The sequence below is a fragment of the Danio aesculapii genome, chromosome 9 (assembly GCF_903798145.1).
Source record: "Danio aesculapii chromosome 9, fDanAes4.1, whole genome shotgun sequence".
Taxonomy (NCBI): Eukaryota; Metazoa; Chordata; class Actinopteri; order Cypriniformes; family Danionidae; genus Danio; species Danio aesculapii.
This window is the reverse complement of record NC_079443.1, coordinates 20943368-20969630: the sequence shown is the minus strand read 5'-3', so window position 1 is coordinate 20969630 and position 26263 is coordinate 20943368. Positions and strand designations below refer to the sequence as shown.

The following is a 26263-nucleotide window of genomic DNA, read 5'->3' as shown; positions in this document are numbered from 1 at the left end:
AAGCAAAAATTCATTCATTCATTCATTTTCTCTTTGGCTTAGTCCCTTTATTAATCAGAGGTCGCCACAGCAGAATGAACCGCCAACTTATCCAGCATATGTTTTACGCAGCAGATGCCCTACACACATAAACTATAGCTAATTTAGCTTACCCAATTCACCTATAGCGCATGTCTTTGGACTGTGGGGGAAATCGAAGCACCCAGAGGAAACACGAGGAGAACATGCAAACTCCACACAGAAAAGACAACTAAACCAGCTGGGGCTCGAACCAGTGACCTTCTTGCTGTGAGGCGATTGTGCTACCCACTGAGCCACCTTGTCACTCAATAAATCTAATGAAGTGTGAAACCAATTCTTGCCATATATATTCGTTTTCTATTCTAGATTTCATATATGTCAAAATAGAGAAAATGACAACTGTGATTGGATAAATATGATTGGATAGCTGGACTAACTAACACACCAGTCTCAATCACCATAATCATCTATAATTCTAAAAGTATCTGAGTGAAAGTCCATCATCAAAATCATTTTCTTTAATTACCATTATTGTGTTCCAAACCTCAGGCATCTACTTCAAAACTCAAGATAACACAGCAGTGTTTGTTTTTGCATGACTACTGCCCCTCTCAGGTAGAATGCATTTATTGTTGAGGGAATTGTAGGATCTTTCAATTGTATCATTGATTTTTATGATGAGCACATGAAATAGCTGCTCTTCAACTTAAATGATAGGGGTGAAAGATCATGTCACCTGATGACCTAGTTTTGAGTTTAATGAACATTTCTGAGATCAAAAATTAAATTCAAGTTTAACCCTCTACCGCATGCTTTATGATACATCTATATAAAAAAATTGACTGTTTTTCTTTACTTTAAATGGCTTAACTGGAAGTGCAGTAAAAAAAAAAATAATGGAAAAATATATATTTTTAAGGTACTTTATGATATGTTTCCATATGGCAACAACGTCCAACAGTGGATCTAATTAAGAAATTTAAAATTTAAAAAGTTTCCTTATAATTAATAATTTTGCTGTTTGAAATGATTTAATTGGTGTTGCAGTATTATAAGCTTTAACACAGAACTTTTAAATGACACCTTATACATACAACTCATGTTCAACAGTTTTCATTTATTCCATTTCTTTCTGCTGAATATTATTTAAAACAAACACAATATTGCATTATCATGTATACAACATACAGTAAATATAACTATTTTCTCCAGTAAATACTATAACAAATAAATAACAAGTCTAGTATATCCAGATGCATCAGAATAATGTAGCTACTAGCTAACAATGCTTATGTATATTATACTATATACTTTACTACGCCTGTCTTATCTGCCTCAGAGCTAACTTGCCTAAACTGTCTCTATCAAATGTCCAGTCTGCATCATTCTCATGCTCACTAAAACCCATCTCATCCTCACTTTCACCTGCAGGAAGAGCTAGTTCTGTTCTTTTCTTGTTTCACTTACCATAGAACATGGTGGAGCTCGCTAATACACTGTTCTCTGTATTCATATCTATTCAAAAGTAGTATCGCCATTAAAACTAGATTTCATCCATAATGCAATTTCCATTTACATACAAGTAATCAACATTATATTACTAGCATCCATGTTGTTATTGTTACAATTTAAAAGTTCACAGCTGACCTTGCTAGCTAGCGAACCCATTGCAATATTACATGTTCCACTATTGTACAGTGTTGTCATTTGGTAACACACACATTTGATCGATTTACAAAAAAAATAATTTGATGGGAAAAAAAATTGAGTTGTGAATATGTCATCATAACTTACTGGAGGTGATGTTTCAGATTTTTTTGTGGATCTGACATAATTTGATTTACATTTGCATTCAGCAACTACTCACAATAAATGCCAGTTTTTCAGAAATCGTGCCACAGAAAAACACTGCAGGTCATGTGACTTAACCAAAGCACATCATTGGCTACACTACAGTAAGGTCTTCTCTTTCCAACAACAAAAAAATAATGTTGGTCTTGAAGAAACAGTGGTAGGGAAAATGAACATAAATATCATGTTGCCATATGGCAACACCATGCGGTAGAGGGTTAAATATTTTACAATAACATGAAGGCCATGCATTGAGAAAACAGAAAAGGTAAAGTTCATGTACACAACAAATTTGAAACATGGAAAAATCATGAAACAAACCTGTCTAGAAGCAGCTAGAACTCTGTCAAACTGCTTACACGATGAATCTAATGCTTAAAATGAATGCTGAATGCACTATTTATTTCAGAGGCTCACCACTCATTAAGCTTGCCTTCTACAAATCAAGCCATGTACAAATAAGATCTTGTTCTTTTGTCAATCACTTCATAGTTTATGGGAATTCTACTTGAGAATTCAGCTTATTTGCATACCTGTTTTGCATTTATCTTGTCTGTCTCTCTTGTTCTTACAATCTGTCTCCCTCTCGCTTTCTCTCTCTTTCATGGCTCTTCCTTTCCGTGTGTAGTTGACCTACCTGCCCCAGCCTTGGGGGAACTGCCGCTCCACCAGTGAGCAGATGATCCCAGGTTACGATACCTACAGTATCAGCGCCTGCCGTCTGCGCTGCGAGACTCTGGAGGTTCTGCGTGAGTGCAAATGCAGGATGGTGCACATGCCGGGTAACGCTACACCGCTGCTTTCATTTCCCACTCAACCTAATCAGCGTGCTAATGTATTCTGCTAATTGCTAAAATACTAAATGAATAAACTCTTCTCATCTAATTTGCTCCAAGCAGTGGAGCCGAAAGCTTAATGCAAGTCTCCAAATTAACTTACTGTCTAGTCACACAATACAACGACTTTGGTAGTTCATTTGATGATTGGAGAAAAAAAATATCTAGATTTTAGCAATGATAATAAAAGACTTGCTGATTTTTTTTGTTCTGTTGAATGCAGTGGAGATAAAAATAGAGATCAAGTTATGAAGACATAAGAAATAATGTAATCATCATATAAAATTGGCAATTTTAGTAGAACTGTGTAAAATAACCAAGACCAAGACAAAAGCCCATTATTTTATGATCAAACTTAGAAAACAGAAATGGTTGTATTACAACAAACGACAACTCTTCCTCAATATCTTCCACAGTTTGGTGACTGTAGTGGGTTTTTTCAGCCAATTCGACTGTTATCACTCAATTGAATGGGCGTGTTCAGTGCACTGTTAGACCTTACCAGGTTTTTTTACAGTAGAGTACTGTTGCCAGCTACTCACTGTAATGGTTTGGTTACAGTGAGTAACTGGCAACAGTGTTGCTAGTTAATTACTGTAACCGAACCATTACAGTGAGTAGCTGGCAACAGTGTTGTTAGTTAATTACTGTAATAGAGCAGTAGTGGTAACTAACTGGAAACTGCTTACAGTTAATTACTGTACTGTAGTGTTACTCCCAGCATTATACTGCATACACATTAATGGTATGCCATTTATAGTTATTGTAGTGTTACTAAAATTAATCAGTTTTCTTAAGTGTTATATAAATGTGTTATATAAATTCTTCAGACAAATGTATCTTATTGTTTAGGCAGCAAACAAATATACAACAGAAAATGTACAACAAAAAAGTGAGAAGGTTTGCGAATCTGTGATGATTCCTGTGCACGTTAGCTACCTAACTGAGGAGATTGGAATTTAATGGTTCTAATTTAATGGTTCCAATGTGTATAAAATCAGCTTATTTGCCAAAAAGACACATTACACCGTTAGCATCTGTACATTATGGAAATAGGCAATATCCAATGCATAAATATACTTAAATGAAAGTAATGTAAGAAGTTATATGAGGAGAGGCTAACTAGCTAACAATGACAACAACAATATAACTTAATACACAGACTTACAAACCCTCAAAAACATTTGAACACATTTTACTTACTCACTGTAGATTCTTATTTAAGGCTTAAAACATCAGACTCTGCATCTGAATTGCTAAACAGAGAATGGAGCACTCAGAAGTAAACAAATCAAACACCTGGTTCCCTTAAGGTGCCAACATAAAACTTTTTTCACAATTTTGTGTTTAGAATAAGATAGACAGCCTGTGTATGTGTGTGTCAATGTCTAAATAATTGTTTTCTGCATTAGGATATTCATTTAGCACAATAAAAGCATTGGAGTAGTTGAGACAGTAGTAGTTGAACGGTAATTTACCATTTATTATCACAGTTACAATCTGTAATGGCTACACAAAGTTAATTACTGTGATTTATTATTTGCACTTCAAAATTTCATACAAATCCTGCTCGTTTTACAGTTAAATACGATTCCATTTTTATTACTGTAAAACACTGGCTATTTTACAGTTATTTACTGCATAATCTAGAGTAAGGGTTAACAGTGTGGTTATCAGCTGATAAATAAGGGCAATTAGGGCCTTCTGTGTCTACTGATAGGCTCAGAAGGCTGTTATCATCCATCCACATGGACAGCGTCCAGAAGTTAACGAGAACTATTTATATTATTTATGAAATTTCCCATGAATTGTTTTTGATTAACCCCTACCCCAACTCTAAATCCAACCAACACAGTAATGTAAAAACAGTTCTGGATCCGAAGTCTTCTCTATTAGTATAGCTGATTAACCATGTGGATGTAGGTGCAGAGTATGTAGGTGCAGAAGGCCCCTATTGGCCCATATCTATCAGCTGATAACCACTGATAGCCCATTCAATCGAGAGATTACATTCGAAACGGGTGATTTCTTAGCCATAAATGTATGAACTTGTTATTTATGGATCTTCCAGAGATTTTCAGTAGGGTTTACATCAGGACTCTGGGCTGGTCATTTCATCATTTATTTATGTTTAGTTTCAAGGAACTGCTTTATCCGATTTGCTTTTATATTTACGTATCTTCTAGAAAAATTCAATCGGGTTTACATCTGTGCTTGGCTGGCCATTTCATTATTTATTTTTTCAGTTTCAAGTACCTTTTTATCCATTATTTTGTGTATCAAGGGGCAAAATTGTAGTCTGATTGAACAATTAACCAAGAAATGTGTTTAAATCATTGATTTTAGAATGGCCGGCTTCTCTATTGCTTCACTAAGGCTGAAAAGGGTCGTTCAGTTGACCTTCTGTCTGGACCTTTTAGTCACTTTAGAATTTTGCAAAGTCAGTGAAAACTAAAAGTTAGACTCCAAGTTAAATAAGGGAAGTCAGATAGCTACTGAGTTTGCACCAGGTGCAAGATTAAGAGAGGAATCTGAAAGTGTTCTCTAATTTTTCTGTGTTCTTTTTCAAATATCTCATTTAAGTTTCAAATGCTTTAGAAGAGGGGTTCAAGAAACTTATAGCATTTTAAAGACATAGCATCTTGTCCACGGTTACACTTTGCATTTTGTAAATGGCAGATGAAACTTTTAGCAGCATGAAGAACAAACGTATTAAAATTGTAAAGCAAAAAGCACTCCAATATCAATGAAATGAGCTGTCACCACATAAGCGAGGTCACAGAGTTTACGCTCCTGTTACAATAATGAAAGCTGGCTGATCTCCGCTGTGATCCTCATACTAACATTGTATGATTTAATTTTTTTTTTAAAGGCAGCAGCTTTGTACAGTCCCTGAGTAAAACTCAATATTTATTCATTCATTCATTTTCATTCATTTTCATCCGGGGTCGTCACAGTGGAATGAACCGCCAACTTATCCAGCACATGTATTACGCAGCGGATGCCCAACACAATATTTAAAGAAAACTTAATGAATCAATTTATGCAATAGCTACTATAGGTCTAATGAATGATTAAATATTTAAAAATATGGCCTATATTTAATGGTGCTCAATGCATCTGCTCAGAGTTTAATAATCTTTCAAGTAGATTATAAGTGCATTTTTTCAAGGTTAATCCACATTTTTTACATTTATTTAAATGATCATGTTCAGTAATATATATATATATATTAAATGAAACACGAATACACCAGACTTGGTAATAAACAGCATTTTAAATTCAGTAAAACTGTAGAAATTATCTTAAACTAAGCAATATTGTGCAAATGATTTCATGTGGTTTAAATGTGGCCTTGCTCAAATGTACTGTGAGTACCCCTGCTATAAAACATACCGTATATAACTCAGAATTAGGCCCACACTGAATCTGCATGCACAGAAATCCGCAGATTTTTAGCCCATCATTAAGTCTACATTTACTTGTGTAAATGTGTGTAAATTGATATTTACTCAGTTTTAAAATTAATTTCACTATTATTATTGTGATGTAATAATAGTAATATCAAAACGTTCAAATAATTTTTTTAAACTACAGTTTGTAAAGTACTATTTTCTGTCTTTTAGTAGATGTATTATATGAGAGACTTGCTTTGTTTACCAAGTAAGGGGATCTAATTGGATTTGCATTGTAAACATTAAATAAAAGTTAAAAATGTATAATTTTTTATTTTATATATTAAGTTTTTACTAAATTCTCTGCAGAAATAGCAGAAAATTTCTGCAGATTCTGTGTGGCCCTACTCATGATATATGCTTTAAATAAACACAAGATAAGTTTAAATATGCTAGGCAGTGACCTTGAAATTAAAGATGTACTGTAGGTTGTTCTCTAATTTTGATCTCCACTGCTTAAGCAAATACACTTGTTTGCTCTTTTGAAAACCAGTGATGTATGGACCGGAGGACTTTCTTCTGTCCCTGAGAAACCTCTTTTCTAATTAACTCCACCACACCTGAGTTGTTATCAGTGTGGCAATTCAGAGAGCGTTTGACTGTTGGTGGCCTGGCTCTAATGGAAGCTCTGCTTTTCAACTTTAATGTACTCAAATCAATCTCCTATAATGCAAATTGAAAACAGAGACTGTTCCAAAAGCATTAACTCAAAGGCCATTTTCTTTTAGCTGCCATACATATTTACTCCGACCGATGGATGCATGGCAAGTTGGACCTCCTGCGGTATTGTGTGTCGATGGAGATTGGGTTTTAAAGACTTTATAAATATGCCTTTGGCAAGGGATTTGAATCAGTGTATTTTGGGTGCAATTAGGTGTAGACTGATGGTCATGAGGGAGGCGTGGTGAAAACCAACCCATCTTCCTCAGTCACACGCTGTCTTCCATCATTTTAGGATGAATAACAAAGCAGAGGCACGCTGTCTCTTTCTTAACTGCTCGTGCTTTTTCTTCCTTGGCTGGCGGTGAAATAACTGCGATCATTTTGCTTGTGATTGATCAGAGTCATTATGTATTTTGTTTCTCAGGAGATGCCAATATCTGTACTCCCAGCGATATCAAATGTGTGGACAAAGCACTTGGTAAGCAAGCATTTCTCTTTTTTTTGCTAGCGCCCTGGAGTGTAATATCTCTGGAGGTAGTGTGCACAATAATTAAATCCCAGATAAACAGACGTGGTGCGCGTGGTCCGTGGTGGGATACACAGGATTTACTCAGTCAGTCCATGAAGGAGAATGTTCTCCAGTGCTTTAATGTCCTTTACAGGGCCGTGTTAAATTGGAGATCCCTGCAGTGCGTTAGCCTCTGATACCCCCGTGGCTTTATCGCACGCTGTAGGTGTCTTGTTCCACTGATTTTATGACACTCGTAAATGGAGCGGCTCATGAAAAGTTGATGATGAGAGATGTATCGGTACAATTATGATAGTCCTTATCTAATAAGCCAGAAATTTAATTATCTCCGCAGTCAAAAGGAAACCCGACCCCATTTAACGGTTAGTTGAACTAAATCCTGATACATTTGTTCTCTCATTCACTGGATTGACCTATTCAGATATTCTGCTTGAAATCTCTACTTTGATTTGAATACGTTTTTGTTTGGTTTTCTCATCCAGAAATGTATTTATTAATTTATTTTATGTATTTATTATTTGATTTATTAACCCCTTCGGACCCTGTGTCCATTACAATGGACAGCACATGTCAGCCCATTCTTTGTGGTTCCTGAGCATTTCATCTAATTTATATCCTCCAGTTCATGAGAGTGGACGATTGTCATCCAATCATATGGCGGTGAGGCTCAGCATGTTGTAATTTGAAAATAATCTGTGCAGATAAGTGAAAGTAAATAATGAGGAGGCTCAAAAAGCTCTTTTAAACTGTTTTCTTGCAAGTGAAATGCTCAGTTTTTCAACTTACAAGTCCGTCATGTAATTAGCAAATGCGCTGTGGCGCGACGCAACTGACTCTTAAAGGAAATGGGAGATGAGACTCTGATTGGTTTATTCTCAAAACACACCTATAACTCATTAAGAAAATAAGCTCAACCCTTTTAGACCATGCACCACGGCGCAAAGCGCATTTTTCAGTCCTTATATTAGCAAAAGTGGACTCTGACATGCACTTAATGCTTTTGCGCCCTGCGCTTTGCACTTTGCGCATGGATCGTCAAAATAGAGCCCATTATCTTTGTGATTTTGAAAATAAACTTCAAGATTATACCAGCAATCATCTGTGTTTTTTTTTTTTTTTGGTATTTTATGTTGGTTTAATGTTGAGGAAGTAGAACTGTTCTGACCTGATGTCCATTGAATGGACAAAAATATGCTTAAAGGGTGTTTTTTTGTATTAATTTGTAATTTGTATTAATTTAATTTTTATCTAAAACTTGGAACATAACTAGATTTAAACTATTGCGATAAAGGTGAAAAATATAGTTTTATTGTTTTTAATGCAAATAACAACTCTCACTGCAAAAATGTTGGGTTCCACACAATTCTTCATACTGTCCCAACACAAATCGATTAGGTTACCTTGTTTTTTTTTTACAAATGTAAGTGGATTGAACATAAAACAGTTAAGTTGTCCCCAAAAAAACTCTACAATTGTGTTGATTTAGCTCATTTTAAATATGTAGTTTGAACATTAAATTTTGAGTTACGTAAATAGTTGTACTATGTGAAATATCACACTAGACTGTAAAAAAAATCTGTTCTTTAAAAAAAAAGTAAAATAACAACTGTTAAATTACAAACATTTACCATAAAATAACGACTGTTAAATTACAGACATTTACCGTAAAATAACGACTGTTAAATTACAGACATTTACCATAAAATAACCAATGTTAAATTACAGACATTTACCATAAAATAACCAATGTTAAATTACAGACATTTACCGTAAAATAACGACTGTTAAATTACAGACATTTACCATAAAATAACCAATGTTAAATTACAGACAATTACTGTAAAAAAATTATGTTAAATTACAGACATTTACCGTAAAATATTGGTTGTTAAATTACAGACATTTACCGTAAAATAACCAATATTAAATTACAGACAATTACTGTAAAAAAATTATGTTAAACTACAGACATTTACCGTAAAAAATCTGATGTTAAATTAGACATTTACTGTAAAATAATGGTTGTTAAATTACAGACATTTACCGTAAAATAACGACTGTTAAATTACAGACATTTACCGTAAAATAACTAATGTTAAATTACAGACGATTACAGTAAAAAAAATTATGTTAAATTACAGACATTTACTGTAAAATATTGGTTGTTAAATTACAGACAATTACCATAAAATAACCAATATTAAATTACAGACAATTACTGTAAAAAAATTATGTTAAATTACAGACATTTACCGTAAAATAACCAATGTTAAATTACAGACAATTACTGTAAAAAAATTATGTTAAATAACAGACATTTACCATAAAATATTGGTTGTTAAATTACAGACATTTACCGTAAAATAATCAATGTTAAATTACACACATTTACTGTAAAATAATCGCTGATAAATTAGACATTTACCGTTCAATATTGGTGGTCAAATTAGACATTTACCGTAAAATAACCGATGTCAAATTACAGACATTTACTGTAAAATAACGACTGTTAAATTACAGACATTTACCGTAAAATAACCAATGTTAATTTACAGACATTTACCGTAAAATAACCAATGTTAAATTACAGACAATTACTGTAAAAAAATTATGTTAAATTACAGACATTTACTGTAAAATAACCAATGTTAAATTACAGACATTTACCGTAAAATAACCAATGTTAAATTACAAACATTTACCGTAAAATATTGGTTGTTAAATTACAGACATTTACAGTAAAATAACCAATATTAAATTACAGACAATTACTGTAAAAAAATTATGTTAAATTACAGACATTTACCGTAAAATAACCAATGTTAAATTACAGACATTTACCGTAAAATAACCAATGTTAAATTACAGACATTTACCATAAAATATTGGTTGTTAAATTACAGACATTTACCGTAAAATAATCAATGTTAAATTACACACATTTACTGTAAAATAATCGCTGATAAATTAGACATTTACCGTACAATATTGGTTGTTAAATTAGACATTTACCGTAAAATAACCGATGTCAAATTACAGACATTTACTGTAAAATAACGACTGTTAAATTACAGACATTTACCGTAAAATAACCAATGTTAATTTACAGACATTTACCGTAAAATAACCAATGTTAAATTACAGACAATTACTGTAAAAAAATTATGTTAAATTACAGACATTTACTGTAAAATATTGGTTGTTAAATTACAGACATTTACAGTAAAATAACCAATATTAAATTACAGACAATTACTGTAAAAAAATTATGTTAAATTACAGACATTTACCGTAAAATAACCAATGTTAAATTACAGACATTTACCGTAAAATAACCAATGTTAAATTACAAACATTTACCGTAAAATATTGGTTGTTAAATTACAGACATTTACAGTAAAATAACCAATATTAAATTACAGACAATTGCTGTAAAAAAATTATGTTAAATTACAGACATTTACCGTAAAATAACCAATGTTAAATTACAGACATTTACCATAAAATAACCAATGTTAAATTACAGACATTTACCATAAAATATTGGTTGTTAAATTACAGACATTTACCGTAAAATAATCAATGTTAAATTACACACATTTACTGTAAAATAATCGCTGATAAATTAGACATTTACCATACAATATTGGTTGTTAAATTAGACATTTACCGTAAAATAACCGATGTCAAATTACAGACATTTACTGTAAAATAACGACTGTTAAATTACAGACATTTACCGTAAAATAACCAATGTTAATTTACAGACATTTACCGTAAAATAACCAATGTTAAATTACAGACAATTACTGTAAAAAAATTATGTTAAATTACAGACATTTACCGTAAAATATTGGTTGTTAAATTACAGACATTTACAGTAAAATAACCAATATTAAATTACAGACAATTACTGTAAAAAAATTATGTTAAATTACAGACATTTACCGTAAAATAACCAATGTTAAATTAAAGACATTTACCGTAAAATAACCAATGTTAAATTACAGACATTTACCGTAAAATATTGGTTGTTAAATTACAGACATTTACCGTAAAATAATCAATGTTAAATTACACACATTTACTGTAAAATAATCGCTGATAAATTTGACATTTACCGTACAATATTGGTTGTTAAATTAGACATTTACCGTAAAATAACCGATGTCAAATTACAGACATTTACTGTAAAATAACGACTGTTAAATTACAGACATTTACCGTAAAATAACCAATGTTAATTTACAGACATTTACCATAAAAAATAACCAATGTTAATTTACAGACATTTACCATAAAATAATGGTGGTTAAATTTCAGACATTTATTGTAAAATAACAGTCGTTAAATTACAGACATTTACCATAAAATAACAAATGTTAAATTACAGACATTTACCATAAAATAACAAATGTTAAATTACAGACATTTACCATAAAATAACAAATGTTAAATTACAGACATTTACCATAAAATAACAAATGTTAAATTACAGACATTTACCATAAAATAACAGACGTTAAATTGCAGAAATTTCCTTAAATTTCAATTTCTGGCAAATTTCTGTAATTTACCATCTGTTATTGTACAGTAAATGTCTGTAATTTAACGGCTGTTATTTTACGTTTTTTTTTCGGAACCATAGCTGCTGGAAAAAGACTTAAAAGCTAGCCTGTAGCTTAGCTGGGGATTTATTTATTTATTTATTTATTTATTTATTTTCTAAGACAGCTTGACTGTAGTTCAGGTACTATTAATTATAGAAAATTGTACGTTTTTAAGAAGCTTCCCCAGCTCTGTAACATCCGCGCATAATAATATAAATCAAATAGGCGGTCAAAGCATGCTACTAAATTTTATTCTAAAAGGAAAGCACTGATTACCAAAATTTTTTAAGCATGACATTCACAATGCTTCCTCTCAAGGAGGTCGAGTGTGTGTGAGTGTGCGATGTTCTGGATGCCCTTCAGAAACCCAATTAAATCTGAACAACATGCTGAGTGTGTTTCAAGCATCTCATGGATGATTATTTAGCGCTGGTGTTATCTCTCCACATTAGTTTGATGAATGAAGCAAGTGTGTGTTTGTGTGTGTTTGTGTGTGTGTGTGTGTGCGTGTGTGCGTGCGTGCGTGCGTGCGTGCGTGCGTGCGTGTGTGTGTGTGTGTGTGTGTGTGTGTGTGCAGGTGTGGAATGGAGCAGCTGCTCACTCTCTCTCTCTCACACACACACACGCACACACCTGTCTCCTGCTCCAAACTGACATGTGTGTGTTATTTGCAGCACTGTTGCAGAAAAGTTCAGGTGACACATGTTTCTGTGAGACTCCCTGTAACCTGACACGATATGGTAAAGAGCTGTCCATGGTTAAAATCCCCAGCAAGGGCTCGGCTCGCTACCTATCTAGAAAATACGACAAGTCCGAAGATTACATCAGGTGTGGTTACCGATCTGCTTTTGAAAGTTTTAATGTAAATTGGACCACAAAAACTGTCTTACTGTATGTTGCACAGGCATATTTTTGAAAATACCCCAAAAACACATTGCATGGGTCATAATTATTTATTTTTTATTTGTGCCAAAACTCTGAGCTTTATTTGGACAACTTCATAGGCCATTTTCTCAGCATTTTGATTTATTTTTTACTCTCAGAGTGACGATTTTCAAATAGTTATTTCGATTAAATATCTCAACCAAATATCACCAAAACCATACACCAACTGGAAGCTTAATTGTTCTGCTTTCGGTGTATAAACCTCTATTTCAACAACAACAACAAAATTGACACTGTGTCAAACAACAAAGTTTTGTGGTCCAGGGTGGTCCTCATTTATTACTGTACTGATTCTGAGAGCATGATAAATATATGTCATTTACACTTAAATGAAATCTAATTGTCCTTTTGTTTCAGAGACAACTTCCTTGTTTTGGACATTTTCTTTGAAGCACTTAACTATGAAACAATAGAACAGAAAAAAGCATATGATGTGGCAGGATTATTAGGTGAGTCTCTTTATTGTTCACTTTAGAAACTGCAAAGCTGAAATTAAATTAACTGTATTTACTTTTTAAAGGATTAATTCATCATAAAATGAAAACTCTATTATTAATTATTCACATGGTAAGACTTTTGTTTATATTTAGATCTCAAATTAAGTTGTTTTGAATCAAAACAATCATAAAGAGATAACAAAAAAGATCAAGGGGGATTGTAATCTTTGTAAAAATGAACTGATTTAATTTGAGCTGCTTTCACACTAGCACATTGGTTCACACATGGGTTCGTTTGACGTCAAAGTACAGTACGTTTAGCTAGTGTGAAGACTGTCTTCTGAGCTCGGGTGCACACTCATGAACTGTACCCGAGACTGCCTAAAAGAGGTGGTCTGGGGTGCAGTTCGTACGAACTCTGGTACGCCAACTGCACCACAAACGTTAGTTTTTATAATTCATATAGTTCATTCATGTGTGTTTGTCTGTATATCACCTACCTTGGTGACAAGCAGGACTGACCCAGTGCAAGCAGTGATAATGTCTGCTTGTCTCCACAAAAAACGACTTCTGCAGACACCATGTGATGTTCTGAACGTTTTTTAATGTTTTATTGTTTTTTTTTGTACAAAAGATTCAGTAAAAGCAGAATGACCGTGATATGTGGACGTCTCCATTTTGGCTCTCTGCTTTTGTGTCCGTCACCTAGCAACAGCTGTACACAAAGGGGTTCAGAAGGAAAAAAAGACAGTGTGAACACAAACCAGCCAAGGGGGGGGACAATCGAACTTGGGTTCAGACTAGGCATTCGAACCAAGTGTGAAAGCACCCTTAAAGTTCGTACACACTGGGACGATTTTCGTTACATGTTTTTTTCACATTCAAGCTCAAGCAATTTTCAGTGGCATAGAGAAAAAGAGTATGCAAAATCACTCCTTGATGTTAGATGACGCTTAAGCTTCTAACACCCGCTTGGAACAAAAGAAGAAGAGAGAAAGTTGACACATTTTTTATTTTTTTAATTAACCATAAGTTCAAGTACAAACCATTATGGCATATTCAGTAATCTAATACATATAGTTGGATGGCCTGCTCTACGTTCTTATTGCCTTTGGGCATCTTCTTCAATGTGCGGTCGCATTGACAGTTTTGTGCTTGAGTGCCTCCAAGTGGTGTGTACTGTAACTCCAGAAGCTCCGTGCACGTGAACAAAAGTGCCAATCCGATTGGTGAATAAAAATGAGCATCTTTAAAAATGACACTTTTAGGCCTGGCGTTTTGCGCATTGGTGTGCAAAATCACATTTGCGCCCTTTATATAGTCACGAGGCATTAAACATCTATGAAAAATGCGAGCAAAAAGCGGTGTGAACGGGCCTTTAGGCTTTTGTTAAAGGCATTCAGATTTGATCAGAGAAACTCTTAGGGTGTATTCACACTTGGTTTAATTGCCTGGTTCAAACCCCATTGCCACCTTCTCCGCTGGTTTGTGTTCACACCATCTTTTTTTCCTTCTGAACCCCGGTGCGCTTACGTCATCAAGCTGCTGTTGAGTGTACAGCTGTTGCTAGGCAACAGCCACGGAAGCCAAGGTGCCGAAATGGAAAGACGTATACACATTACAGTCGACAGGTTTTACTTAATCTTTTGGCTTTGGTAACGTACAGAGAGCGACTTGTGCCTGTCTGCCGCAAAACGATCTAAAATGTAAAATATCAGAACATAACGTGATGTCTGCAGTCTTTTTGGAAGTTTTTTTTGAAGGAGACAAGCAAACATTATCACTGTTTTTGCACTGGGTCAGTCCCACTTGTTGCCAAGGTAACATAAGGTGATACCAAAGTCCCTTTAAGGCAAGTCATTTTACTCAGCGGCCATCGTTGAAACACCTCTCGGGAAGTATGTTCAGGCATTCTGTCTGAATGGGGAAACATCAAATTCTCCAAAATTGCTTGCCAAGCTCACCGTTGAATTTCATATTAGGAATCACCAATAAAGTTAAACAACAACTGTCTCTTTAGTTTCATTTGTAACCATCCAAATCACACAAAATCTGCAGAAACTCATGTCTGGTCCGAGCCCCTCCCCCAGAGTATCGTCAGTCTATAGCGATCGATGATTGGTTCCTGTACTAGTAGGCAGGGCTTTATTCACCATAATGACCGTTACACTTTTCCCCATTCAAACAGATATGAGTGGCACGTCTTGTGTATTCTATCGTATTTGGTGATACACAGACATTCACACATGAATGAACATTATGAAAACTAAAGTTTGGTGTACAGTTGGCGGTTCACTTCCGTTATTTGGTACGTTTGCATATATCAGAAGTGAACCATACCAGAGTTCGCAGGAACCATACCCCAGACCATCCCAGGTATATACCCCAAAGTCAGGCGGACAGTTCGTGGATGCGCATCCGACTTCAGAAGACAGCATTCACACTAACTAAACATATACTGTACTTTGATGTCAAACAAACCCAGGTGCTGACCAAAATAGTGTCAAAGCACCCTAACATGCTTGCTTGATGTGCAAGTACCAATAAAGTTCATTCTTGCATGTCATGCATCACTTTTGAGCTTCTGCAAGAACCAATGAGATTTTAATTTATGTGTCAAGCAAGTATTACTGGGCTTCTGTTTTTGTTCAGTCAATGTTTATACATGAAAAATATTCATACTAATCTGTTGATCATATGAAGTGATTGTACCTAGTCTGAAGATTCAGAATAAACTGCTTGATTCATATGTTTTTCAGCTTCTACTCTCTCTCTCTCTCTCTCTCTCTCTCTCACTCTTTCTTTCTTTGAACATTTTGAAGCGTAAGAGACAGACATTTCTCAGACTTGATTAAAAGTTCCTTCATTTGTTTTCTGAAGATTAGGAAAATCATTTCAGCCTGATGAATGTTCCTGGTCTTAATTTAGCAATTCATTGGTGCACATTGTACATTGTACCTAAGAAGAAGAATTTGTCTTCATTTTGTATCTGATAATTATAATAACTCACTCTTTATTAGACTGTTTTTTTCACTGAAATCATCACATATGCTGTTGCTGTTTTTACCCTAGTTAAATAACTTGCTTTTGTCCAATTTATTTTAGTGTAATTTACATAAAATTGAATTTTTATTTGTTTTCATTTTAGTAACTTTTTTATGTTTGTTATTTTGATTATTTATGACTATTTCTGTTTAATATAATTTGTTTTATTCATTTTATCTTTCGCAAACTTCACCTAATTAAACTTGTTTACATTTAATTTATTGCTTTTTCTTTTCTGATTTAATAACAAAAATCATTTTATTCAGTCAATTTCATTTATAAACAATTACACTGTCTGACAAAAGTCTTGCCGTCGATCCCAGTTGTAAGAGCAACAAATAATAACTTGACTTCTAGTTAATCATTTGGAAAAGTGTCAGAAGGTTGATTTTTCTGATAAAACATCTGTTGATCTGCATCCCAATCATCACAAATACTGCAAAAGACCTATGGGAACCCGCATGGACCCAAGATTCTCACAGAAATCAGTCAAGTTTGGTGAAGGAAAAATCATGAGTTGGGGTTACATTCAGTTTAGGGGCGTATAAAAGATCTGCTGAGTAGATGGCAACATCAACAGCCTGAGGTATCAAGACTTTTGTAATGCCCATTACATTACAAACCCATTAGAGGGAAAAGTCTTCAGCAGGATAGTCCTACTACTCATACTTCAGCCTCCACATCAAAGTTCCTGAAAGCAAAGAAGGTCAAGGTGCTCGAGCATTGGCCAGCCCAGTCACCAGAAATTATCATTATTGAGCATGTCTAGAGTAAGATAAAGGAGGAGGCATTGAAGATGAATCCAAAGAATCTTGATAAACTCTGGGATTCCTGTAAGGACGTTTTCTTTGCCATTCCAGATGACTTTATTATTAAGTTATTTGAATCATTGCAGAGATGTATGGATGCAGTTCTCCATGCTCATGGGAGTCATACACAATATTAATTCTTTTTCCACTGCACCATAACTTTATATTCTATACTGTACATTATTTCTAAGTGACGAGACTTTTGTCTTAGCAAAGTCAGACCTTACTGTTCTAATGAAATAATTAAAAATCAATGCATGGTCAGTTTGTTTTGGTAAAATAAGCATAATCTAGAGTTCTTTGCCTTTCATTTAAGCCACTTCTGATACCAAATGATCAACTTGAAGTCAAGTTATTATTTGTTGTTCCAAAAATTGGATAGGCAATAAGACTTTTGTCAGGTAGTGTACAACAATTTTTTTAGAAATATGTAAAACTGACAGTTTACCTATGCAGATCGTCTTTGTCCATCTTTTATTTTTCAGGCGACATTGGTGGGCAAATGGGTCTTTTTATAGGAGCTAGCGTCCTCACCATCTTGGAAATTCTGGATTATGTATATGAGGTAGGCGTTCATTGTTTTGGCCCTCTGCCTGTTCCACATCCATTCATTTTCGAGCCATAGCTGTTCTCCTGCAGTGTTTTCTACACGGTGAGCAGTATTTCCCATAAGAGCAGATAAGACTGGACCTCTGAGCTGAGCAGCAGAAACGCTGGTGCTGCAAAACTATGTTTATAGCCCTCATTTGTCCTACTTTCCCTGTTGCCCTCTTCACCCTCACTCCCCCTCGCTTTCCTAGGTGATCAAACACAGGTTGGAGCGTTTGCTGAGGCCACAAAGAGATGACAAAAAGCAAACCCAGCAGCAGCAACAGGCCAGCACAGTCGCCACAGTAAACCTGGAGGAAATGAAAGCTAAGGTGAGCCACATGCTAATCTTTGAGCGCTAGTGTTAGGATGCAGCACAGATCAACTCTGTGAATAGGAACAAAGCCCGGAGGGAAATACGACATCGGCAGCAGGATATTGAGCTGTGATTGGGATGCCAGGCAGTCTGCTTAGACCAGGATTGAATCAAATCTCCCTGGTTCTCATTGCAATCCGATCTTCTGTTCTTGGAAGAGGAACACAGATGTTGGCACACTATATTCATGAGAAGCGCAGTATGACTGAAGCTAATTCAGATCAACATGAGGCCAGTAGGTCCTGACCTAACATCATTATATAAACTGATAATTCTGCTTCTAAATCTGAACCCGTGACCTTTATACTGTATGTATTGGCACCATTGGTAAAGCCAAAGAAGGCTGTAAATATTCTTTATTGTTTAACCTTTTCATCTTATGATCAAAAAATTAATATTAAAACAACTCTCATTGAGAACAAGCAATTACAATCACAGCACTAAAGTTTTTACAATTACCTTTGATTAATGTACAGTTGAAGTCAAAAATATTAAAGGAAATTTTCACAGTATGTCTGATAATATTTTTTCTTCTGGAGAAAGTCTTATTTGTTTTATTTTGGCTAGAATAAAAGCAGTTGTAATTTTTTATTAACCATTTTAAGGTCAAAATTATTAACCCCTTTTAGCTATTTATTTTTTTGATAGTCTACAGAATAAACCATTGTTATACAATAACTTGCCTAATTACTCTAACCTGAATAGTTAACCTAATTAACCTAGTTGAGCCTTTAAATGTCACTTTAAGCTGTATAGAAGTGTCTTGAAAAATATCTAGTCAAATATTATTTACTGTCATCATGACAAAGATAAAATAAATCAGTTATTAGAAAAGAGTTATTACAACTATTATGTTTAGAAATGTGTTGAAAAAATCTTCTCTCCGTTAAACAGAATTTGGGGAAAAAAAAATAAACAAGGAGGCTAATAATTCAGGGTGGCTAATAATTCTGAATTCAACTGTATATATAAACCAACATAAACCAAATAAGTTTCACAATCACTTTACTAAGGGTAGAGTTTGATCTGGAAACATTAGGAACAATCAGGTAAACAAAAACACTTAAAATAAAGTTTCTTCTTTTCTGTCTTACAGATTTTTTTGGCCATGTTTCTGCATACTAAAATTGTCTTACATTTTTGGAGAAGAAAACCAGCATGTAGACTCTGCATGTTCTCAGAGATGTGTATTGACTTGTAACTACCTTGCCTGATGTGCTGAAAGGTCTTGCAGAGGGTGTGTTAGCGGCAGGCACACAAAGACACTTTTGTGAAAAATCACTCATTAATCATGAACCACTGCAACATGTATGTTGTGATATAAATATCTGTGATATTTCAGTAGTTTTATCATATTGCACAGTCTTTCTTCATCCGCTTGGTACATTATGTTGCTGTTTGAGCATGAAAAATATTTGCAAAGTTACAAAGCCCAGCGCATACATTACTCTAAAAAGTAAAGGTGAGTTCAGATGAGAGATAAACCAAGGGCCCGATCATTAAACTTCTATGACATCATTAACATTAATAATAATAATAATAATAATAATAATAATAATAAAACATTAATAAACATTTTAATAAAACATTAAAATGTTGCATTGAGAATTGTGGCTATGATTTTATGGTCACTGAAAATAAATCTGAATTCTTGATGTCATCATCTTAATGTTTGTTTGCTTAAATATGTACAGGTATACTACATATAAATCAGTAGACAAACTTTTTTACAAACTGAACTAATTTGGTAAATAAAAATTCATTTGTATCAGTTAAAACCCCATTTTATTTCAGTAGATGCCCTATAAATGATGTCAGTAAAGTGCAGTACACAACCACAAAGTAATACTGTACATGAATGCAATATACAGTAAAATATGAACTAAATATAGATTCCCTGTCCACAGTTTTAAAGGAAAACATTCCTTTAAAATACACTATTCCATTCCATACACTATGAATTATAGATAAAGAAAAACATACGCTCAATCGAAAAGGCCAAATATAATGTTCTTACTGTCTTACATTTTTATTTAAGGCTAATGACGGATATACATCATATATGTTTGAGCAGACTATCTTTAGCTATTTTATTATTTTCATTTGTTTACTTAATTTAACTTAATAAAATTTTGTGGAATGTCACAATTGCTATCTGTCAGATAGATCAGTTCTTTGTGTCTGCTTAAACTGGGCAGGGAAGCAAGCCATGCTTTTATAGCCAACCGAAATTGACACCTAATGTGACCTGTTTTGCAAATTTGGATTGGCTGATGAGTGGGTTTTAAAACCTCCATATATGCCAACAAATATTCTATAATGCAGTGTAACACCAAAAACCACTTACTGAAATTGGAGTTTACCATAAACAGCTTTTAGATACATATATGTAAGACTCCAGATTATAAAATATATTGTACTGTGCTTTTTTAACAGTGTTTTAAATCAATGTTCTATCTATCTATATAGTTTGTTCAGTAACACTTTACTTGAAGAGAGTGTTCATAAGACTGTCATGACACATTTAAAATCATGAAGTGACACATCATGAATAAGGAGATTTTATGCATGCTTATGACAATGCCATTAAGTGTCATTCACTCAGTTATGTCATATAGTTAGGCCATTATAATTCTCATTTTCTTAGTCAAAGTATCAATACTCTGAAATTATTTCATAACTTATTTATATATAGTGGTCCCTTGTTAATCGCATGGGGATACATTCTAAAAATAGGCCGCAATAGGTGAAATCTGTGAAGTAGTACACTTGATTTTTTACAGTTATTATGGAAGTTTTAAGGCTGTAAAACCCCTCACACTATTTTCTCAGATAGGTATTAACGTTATCACACTTTTCTCTCTTGTTTACACACTCGCGTAACTTCTATCTTCCTTTAGCATGTCCAGAAGTCCAACTTTATGTGCGATGGTTAGCATCTTCCTCTGCTTATTGGGTGCTATTGCAGGTGCCTTTGATGGTGCAGAATGTTTCGTCAACATTGTGGGGAGAAAACTGGCAAACATACAGTACAGCACTTCAGAGTCACACTGCTGGGGATCAAAGATTCGTGTAAATTTGGCAAGCTGAACGCATTCTGTATGGTGCAGGTGACATGGTATGGAGGAGATTGATTGACAATAGTCCACAGCCAATTAAGATGCAGAATACAATGTGCTAAGCAGAACGCAGAAAGCAATCTCTGTAAAAAAAAAAGCATGTTAAATTGCGCACAATAAAATCAGTGAAACTGTGAGACCGTGAAAGGTTATAGCTAGGGAACACTGTATGTATATTTTATAACAGAATCATTAATATTAAATATCATTTAATAACTAATTTGATTTGTACAACTGTAGTCGAGGTCAAGAAATATATTATTGACACATAAAATTTATGACACAATTATGATGATCTCATGTCAGTTATGTTTATGACAGATTTATGACAAGTTATGTTGTCTTGATAATGTCAAGTTGTCATGACAAAGACTTATCAGACAATATCTACATTTCCATCCACCAATATACCAAGATGCGCATGCATTTTGAAAATACGCATTAAAAAACCCATATGCGCATAACTGTGTAGAATAAACTTTTTATCCAATAAGAAAATATGCGCATAAACTATGAAGGAAACACTTTTACCAAACAAATTCCAGTATGCGGACTTAAAAAAGTCATGTGATTTTATTATGAGATCATGTGATGATAAAAATGTATGTGAATGGACAAAGCAGCTGGCTGAGCACATTGTAAAACATCTGAAAATGTTGTTTTGATCATTCTAAAACGTCATAACCATTTTAGTATTAGTGTTATTATATTATTAGTTACCTCCATAACTGTCAAGAGCGTCTGTGCTCTGCGTCTCATGCCTTTAAACACCACCACGCAGACATTGCGTGTTGGCATACTGTCTTCTGAGGCGCAAGTCATTTATTAAATAAACAAAAGATTGAGGCAGCTTCTCCTACCGCAGTAAATTCCATTTTTACTGTTGATATTTGGCGCTAATTAGTGAGGAAGTGACGATTTTGTTCTCTTTGACTTATTTGATTTATTTGCTAGTCTTTTAAGCATTATTCCAGTTTTGCACATACATTTAATTCACATCTTTGGATGGAAACATAGCTAATGTCACCTTTGCATTTGAAATGGCAAATGCCGCTTAATGACAAATGTATAAATTCTCCTTTATATTCATAACGTGTAATGTCAACACAATCTCACGGCAATTCGTAACTTTTTGATTTAGTGGCTAATTCGTATGAATTTGTATGATCTAATTCGTACAATTAAGTATGATTTGCTCATCCCCCAATGACTGTTGGGTTTAGGGGTGGGGTTAGGTGCCACACCACGATTTACTACTGAACTTGTACGAATTCGTACGAATTAGCCACTAAACTGACAAAACGTAAAATATGTACGTTTTCTCGTGAGATCAGGCTGGTAATGTCTTGATGATAACAAAAGTCTTATGAACACTTCCTTCAAGTAAAGTGTTACCAGATGTTCTATAAGTATTGATGACTTCTATAAAGAAGCCACAAATCAGTGAGTTTACCATAGTTAAAGAGTTTTAACATTGATAAACCACTGTAATGCTCTGCCTCAAGTGGCTTTTTGCTTTATCACACAACAGATTAAGCAATGAATCACAGCTTTAACCCTGGCAGTTTATTCACAATGGAATAAACATGGGTGTTAAAGTATCTTCCCCGAATCTAAAATGACATTCTCTCTTCCACTCAGGATTCTAGCGAGATGAGCCGGAGCCACTCAGAAGGAGCTTACGCCAACACCGTCCTCCCAAATCACCATCATCACCACCGTACCCACCACCGAGTGTTCGAAGACTTCGCCTGCTAGGAAGGTCTTGCCGCTGTTGACGTCTGCAGAAGGAGCGCTGAAAGTGGGCTCAATGAAAGACCCTCAGATCTCAGCGCTAATCTCTCTCTCGCTGTCACCAGATAAAGCTACAGCCAAAGTCGAACTCTTAAACCCTCGCTTCTAACCGAACGGACATACACGGATCGGATGCTGCGGTCCAGCAGGAGACCCTACGAAATCCTGCCCCTTTCCCAACTCCTTTCGCAGGACTCTACGATTTCTACACCGGGGACCTTGGTGTTACATCAAGGCATAGACTGCATGACATCTAGAGCCACTTTATACTCCAGGTCATTGCGTTCTTACTTTCTATTTTGTCAGCTGTTAGAGTTTTATTCGGTGAGTTCTCATCTTGTGAAATATATAAATTCTACCAATGTAAATGATGTATTTGAATCATGGCTATCAACCCCAGTAGGATCCAGACTCTGGAATTTCGCCGAAATCATGGGGACGGTGTAGAATAGTTTAGGTGTTTCAGAAAAGTAACATGTATCCATCTCTATTGGATCTGTCTGGTAAATGTTTCCTTTATCTCCAATGGTTTATGATTCATTTAACTTAAAGTATATCGAATAATCCACCAATTTTTTCGTAATGTTATTTATAGAGATGTATCGTGTGAGTGGTAATGGGTGTCATTAGCAGTAACAACATGATCTTCTTGTGAGGTTATTTCCCAATGGAGAACCGAATGATGTGTGTACAGTGAAGCCCAAGAAGAAGCCGCTGCGGTAGCCATATGGAAAAGGTTTGTTTCATCCATCCATCAGCTGATGGATCCACTCTCTCCCAAACCTCCCAAAAGTGTTTAATAAAACAGACCTTATGTTGCTAGTTTCGCTTTTGAATGAGACGGAGTGCATCGGTTCCATGGAGAATGATAAAGCGGGTTTGCTCAGCACATTCACACAACTATGAGTAATCTGGTGCACCGCAGCATACGGCTGGGTGTTTAAAAGTGGTTCGATGAGTTTTTCTCAGGCTTCCAAGATGTGAAATGTCTAGCGCTCTCTTTTGACAAAAGGCCAGATGTGCAAAGCATTTCAATCAGAATCCACCGACTCTTCTTTGGGGAAAATTTAGCAAGTACTGACATACAATGGCGATTCAAAGAGTACAAATGTTTCTCTTTTTTACCGTCCGAATATTATATATGCAGGTATTGATTTCCTGCATGGTGGTTACAAAATTGCTAATAATATTACTGTGTCAACCATGTAGCTCCCTAAATTATTCTTTAAAATAATAACTAATAATCATTATTATTTAATTGCTTTTTACATGTAATACTTTGTAATATTTTAAAGGTATTCAAATTTTATTTTGGGTAATGAATGTTCTTATAACATATAACTTTAGTATAATGTTTTAATTTACAATATTGTGTGAAAAATGTTATTTGTAATACCCATATGGGTCCTTTTATTTTTTTTTTTTGGAGCAAATCAAATAATAAGCATCATGCCTTTACCAAGATTTACAAAACCCACCCAACACAATGTCAGTCAGTGTAACAATAGTTTATATACCAAATAAAACTCTTGTGAGACTATTTAAAACAACTATTTGTTTTTTGATTGTTAATGAAATTACATTTTTTAAAGGTCACACTGCATCCCCAAAATTGTACATCTATATAATTTGCTTTTCTCCTTCAATTCACTATATCTTATATCCATTTGTATTAGTGTGCAGTGATTGGATGGAACCAGCTCTTTCTCATTAATGTGCAAAAACACTGAAAACCCGATGATGTCGCTTTGTATTTGTGGCCATTCACCACCCAGAATTTGCACATTTACCTCATGGCTATGACGTCGCTTTGAAGCTTGTTTTTAAACCTGAAGAACTAATTTGCTGTAAACAATGTGAAAAATAAGTAATTTTCACTCATTACTGAAATGTAGCTGTTCTAATAGAGTTTTTATTTTTTATCAATGTGTCGCACACACACACACACACACATATATAACACTCACAGGCCACTTTATTAGGTACACCTGTCGAACTGCTCGTTAACACAAATTTCTAATCAGTCAATCACATGGCAGTAACTGGTCAAGACGATCTGCTGCAGTTCAAACCGAGCATCAGAATGGGGAAGAAAGGTGATTTTAGTGACTTTGAATGTGGCATGGTTGTTGGTGCCAGAAGGGCTGGTCTGAGTATTTCATAAACTGCTGATCTGCTGGGATTTCACACACAACCCTCTCTGGGGTTTACAGAGAATGGTCCGGAAAAGAGAAAATATCCAGTGAGCGGCAGTTCTGTGGGCACAAATGCCTTGTTGATGCCAGAGGTCAGAGGAGAATGGCCAGACTGGTTCCAGCTGATAAAAAGGCAACAGTAACTCAAATAACCACTCATTACAACCGAGGTATGCAGAAGGAGAAGAGCATAGCGGGTGCCCCTCCTGTCAGCTAAGAACAGGAAACTGAGGCTACAATTCACACAGGCTCACCAAACTTGGACAATCGAAGATTGGAAAAACATTGACTGATCTGATGAGGTAGGATCAACATGAAAGCATGGATCCATCCTGCCTTGTATTAACAGTTCAGGCTGGTGGTGGTGGTTTTATGGTGTGGGGGATGTTTTTGGCACATTTTGGGCCCATTAGTACCAATTAAGCATCATATCAACACCTCAGCCTACCTGATTATTTTTGCTGACCATGTACATCCCTTTATGACCACAATGTACCCATCTTATGATGGCTACTTCCAGCACGATAACACGCCATGTCATTCATTTTCTTTTTGGCTTAGTCCCTTTATTAATCCGGTGTCGCCACAGTGGTTTGAACCGTCAACTTATCCAACACGTTTTACGCAGCGGATGCCCTTCCAGCTGCAACCCATCTTTGGGAAACATCCATACACTCATTCACACTCATAACACTACGGACAATTTAGCTTACCCAATTCATCTGTACCGCATGTCTTTGGACTGTGGGGGAAACCGGAGCACCCGGAGGAAACCCACACGAACGCAGGGAGAACATGCAAACTCCACAAACGCCAACTGACCCAGCCGAAGCTCGAGTCAGCAACCTTCTTGCTGTGAGGCGACAGCACTACATACTGCGCCACTGCGCCGCCACACACCATGTCATAAAACACAAATCATCTTAGACTAGTCTTTTGAACATGACAATGAGCTCACTGTACACAAATCATCACCTTCGAATTATAAGG

At 35.0% G+C, this 26263-nt stretch overlaps 1 protein-coding gene across 1 annotated transcript in view; it reads left to right on the top strand.

The window, feature by feature from the left end:
* Positions 1–24286, top strand: part of asic4a (acid-sensing (proton-gated) ion channel family member 4a) — a 181240-nt gene extending 156954 nt beyond the window's left edge. Inside the window, 7 exon segments of the mRNA XM_056465347.1 lie at positions 2501–2654; positions 7251–7304; positions 12640–12793; positions 13268–13359; positions 17687–17766; positions 18002–18121; positions 22926–24286. Coding sequence (XP_056321322.1) covers positions 2501–2654; positions 7251–7304; positions 12640–12793; positions 13268–13359; positions 17687–17766; positions 18002–18121; positions 22926–23042 — 771 coding nt within the window. The 3' untranslated portion in view covers positions 23043–24286.
* Positions 24287–26263: the final 1977 nt, after the last annotated feature.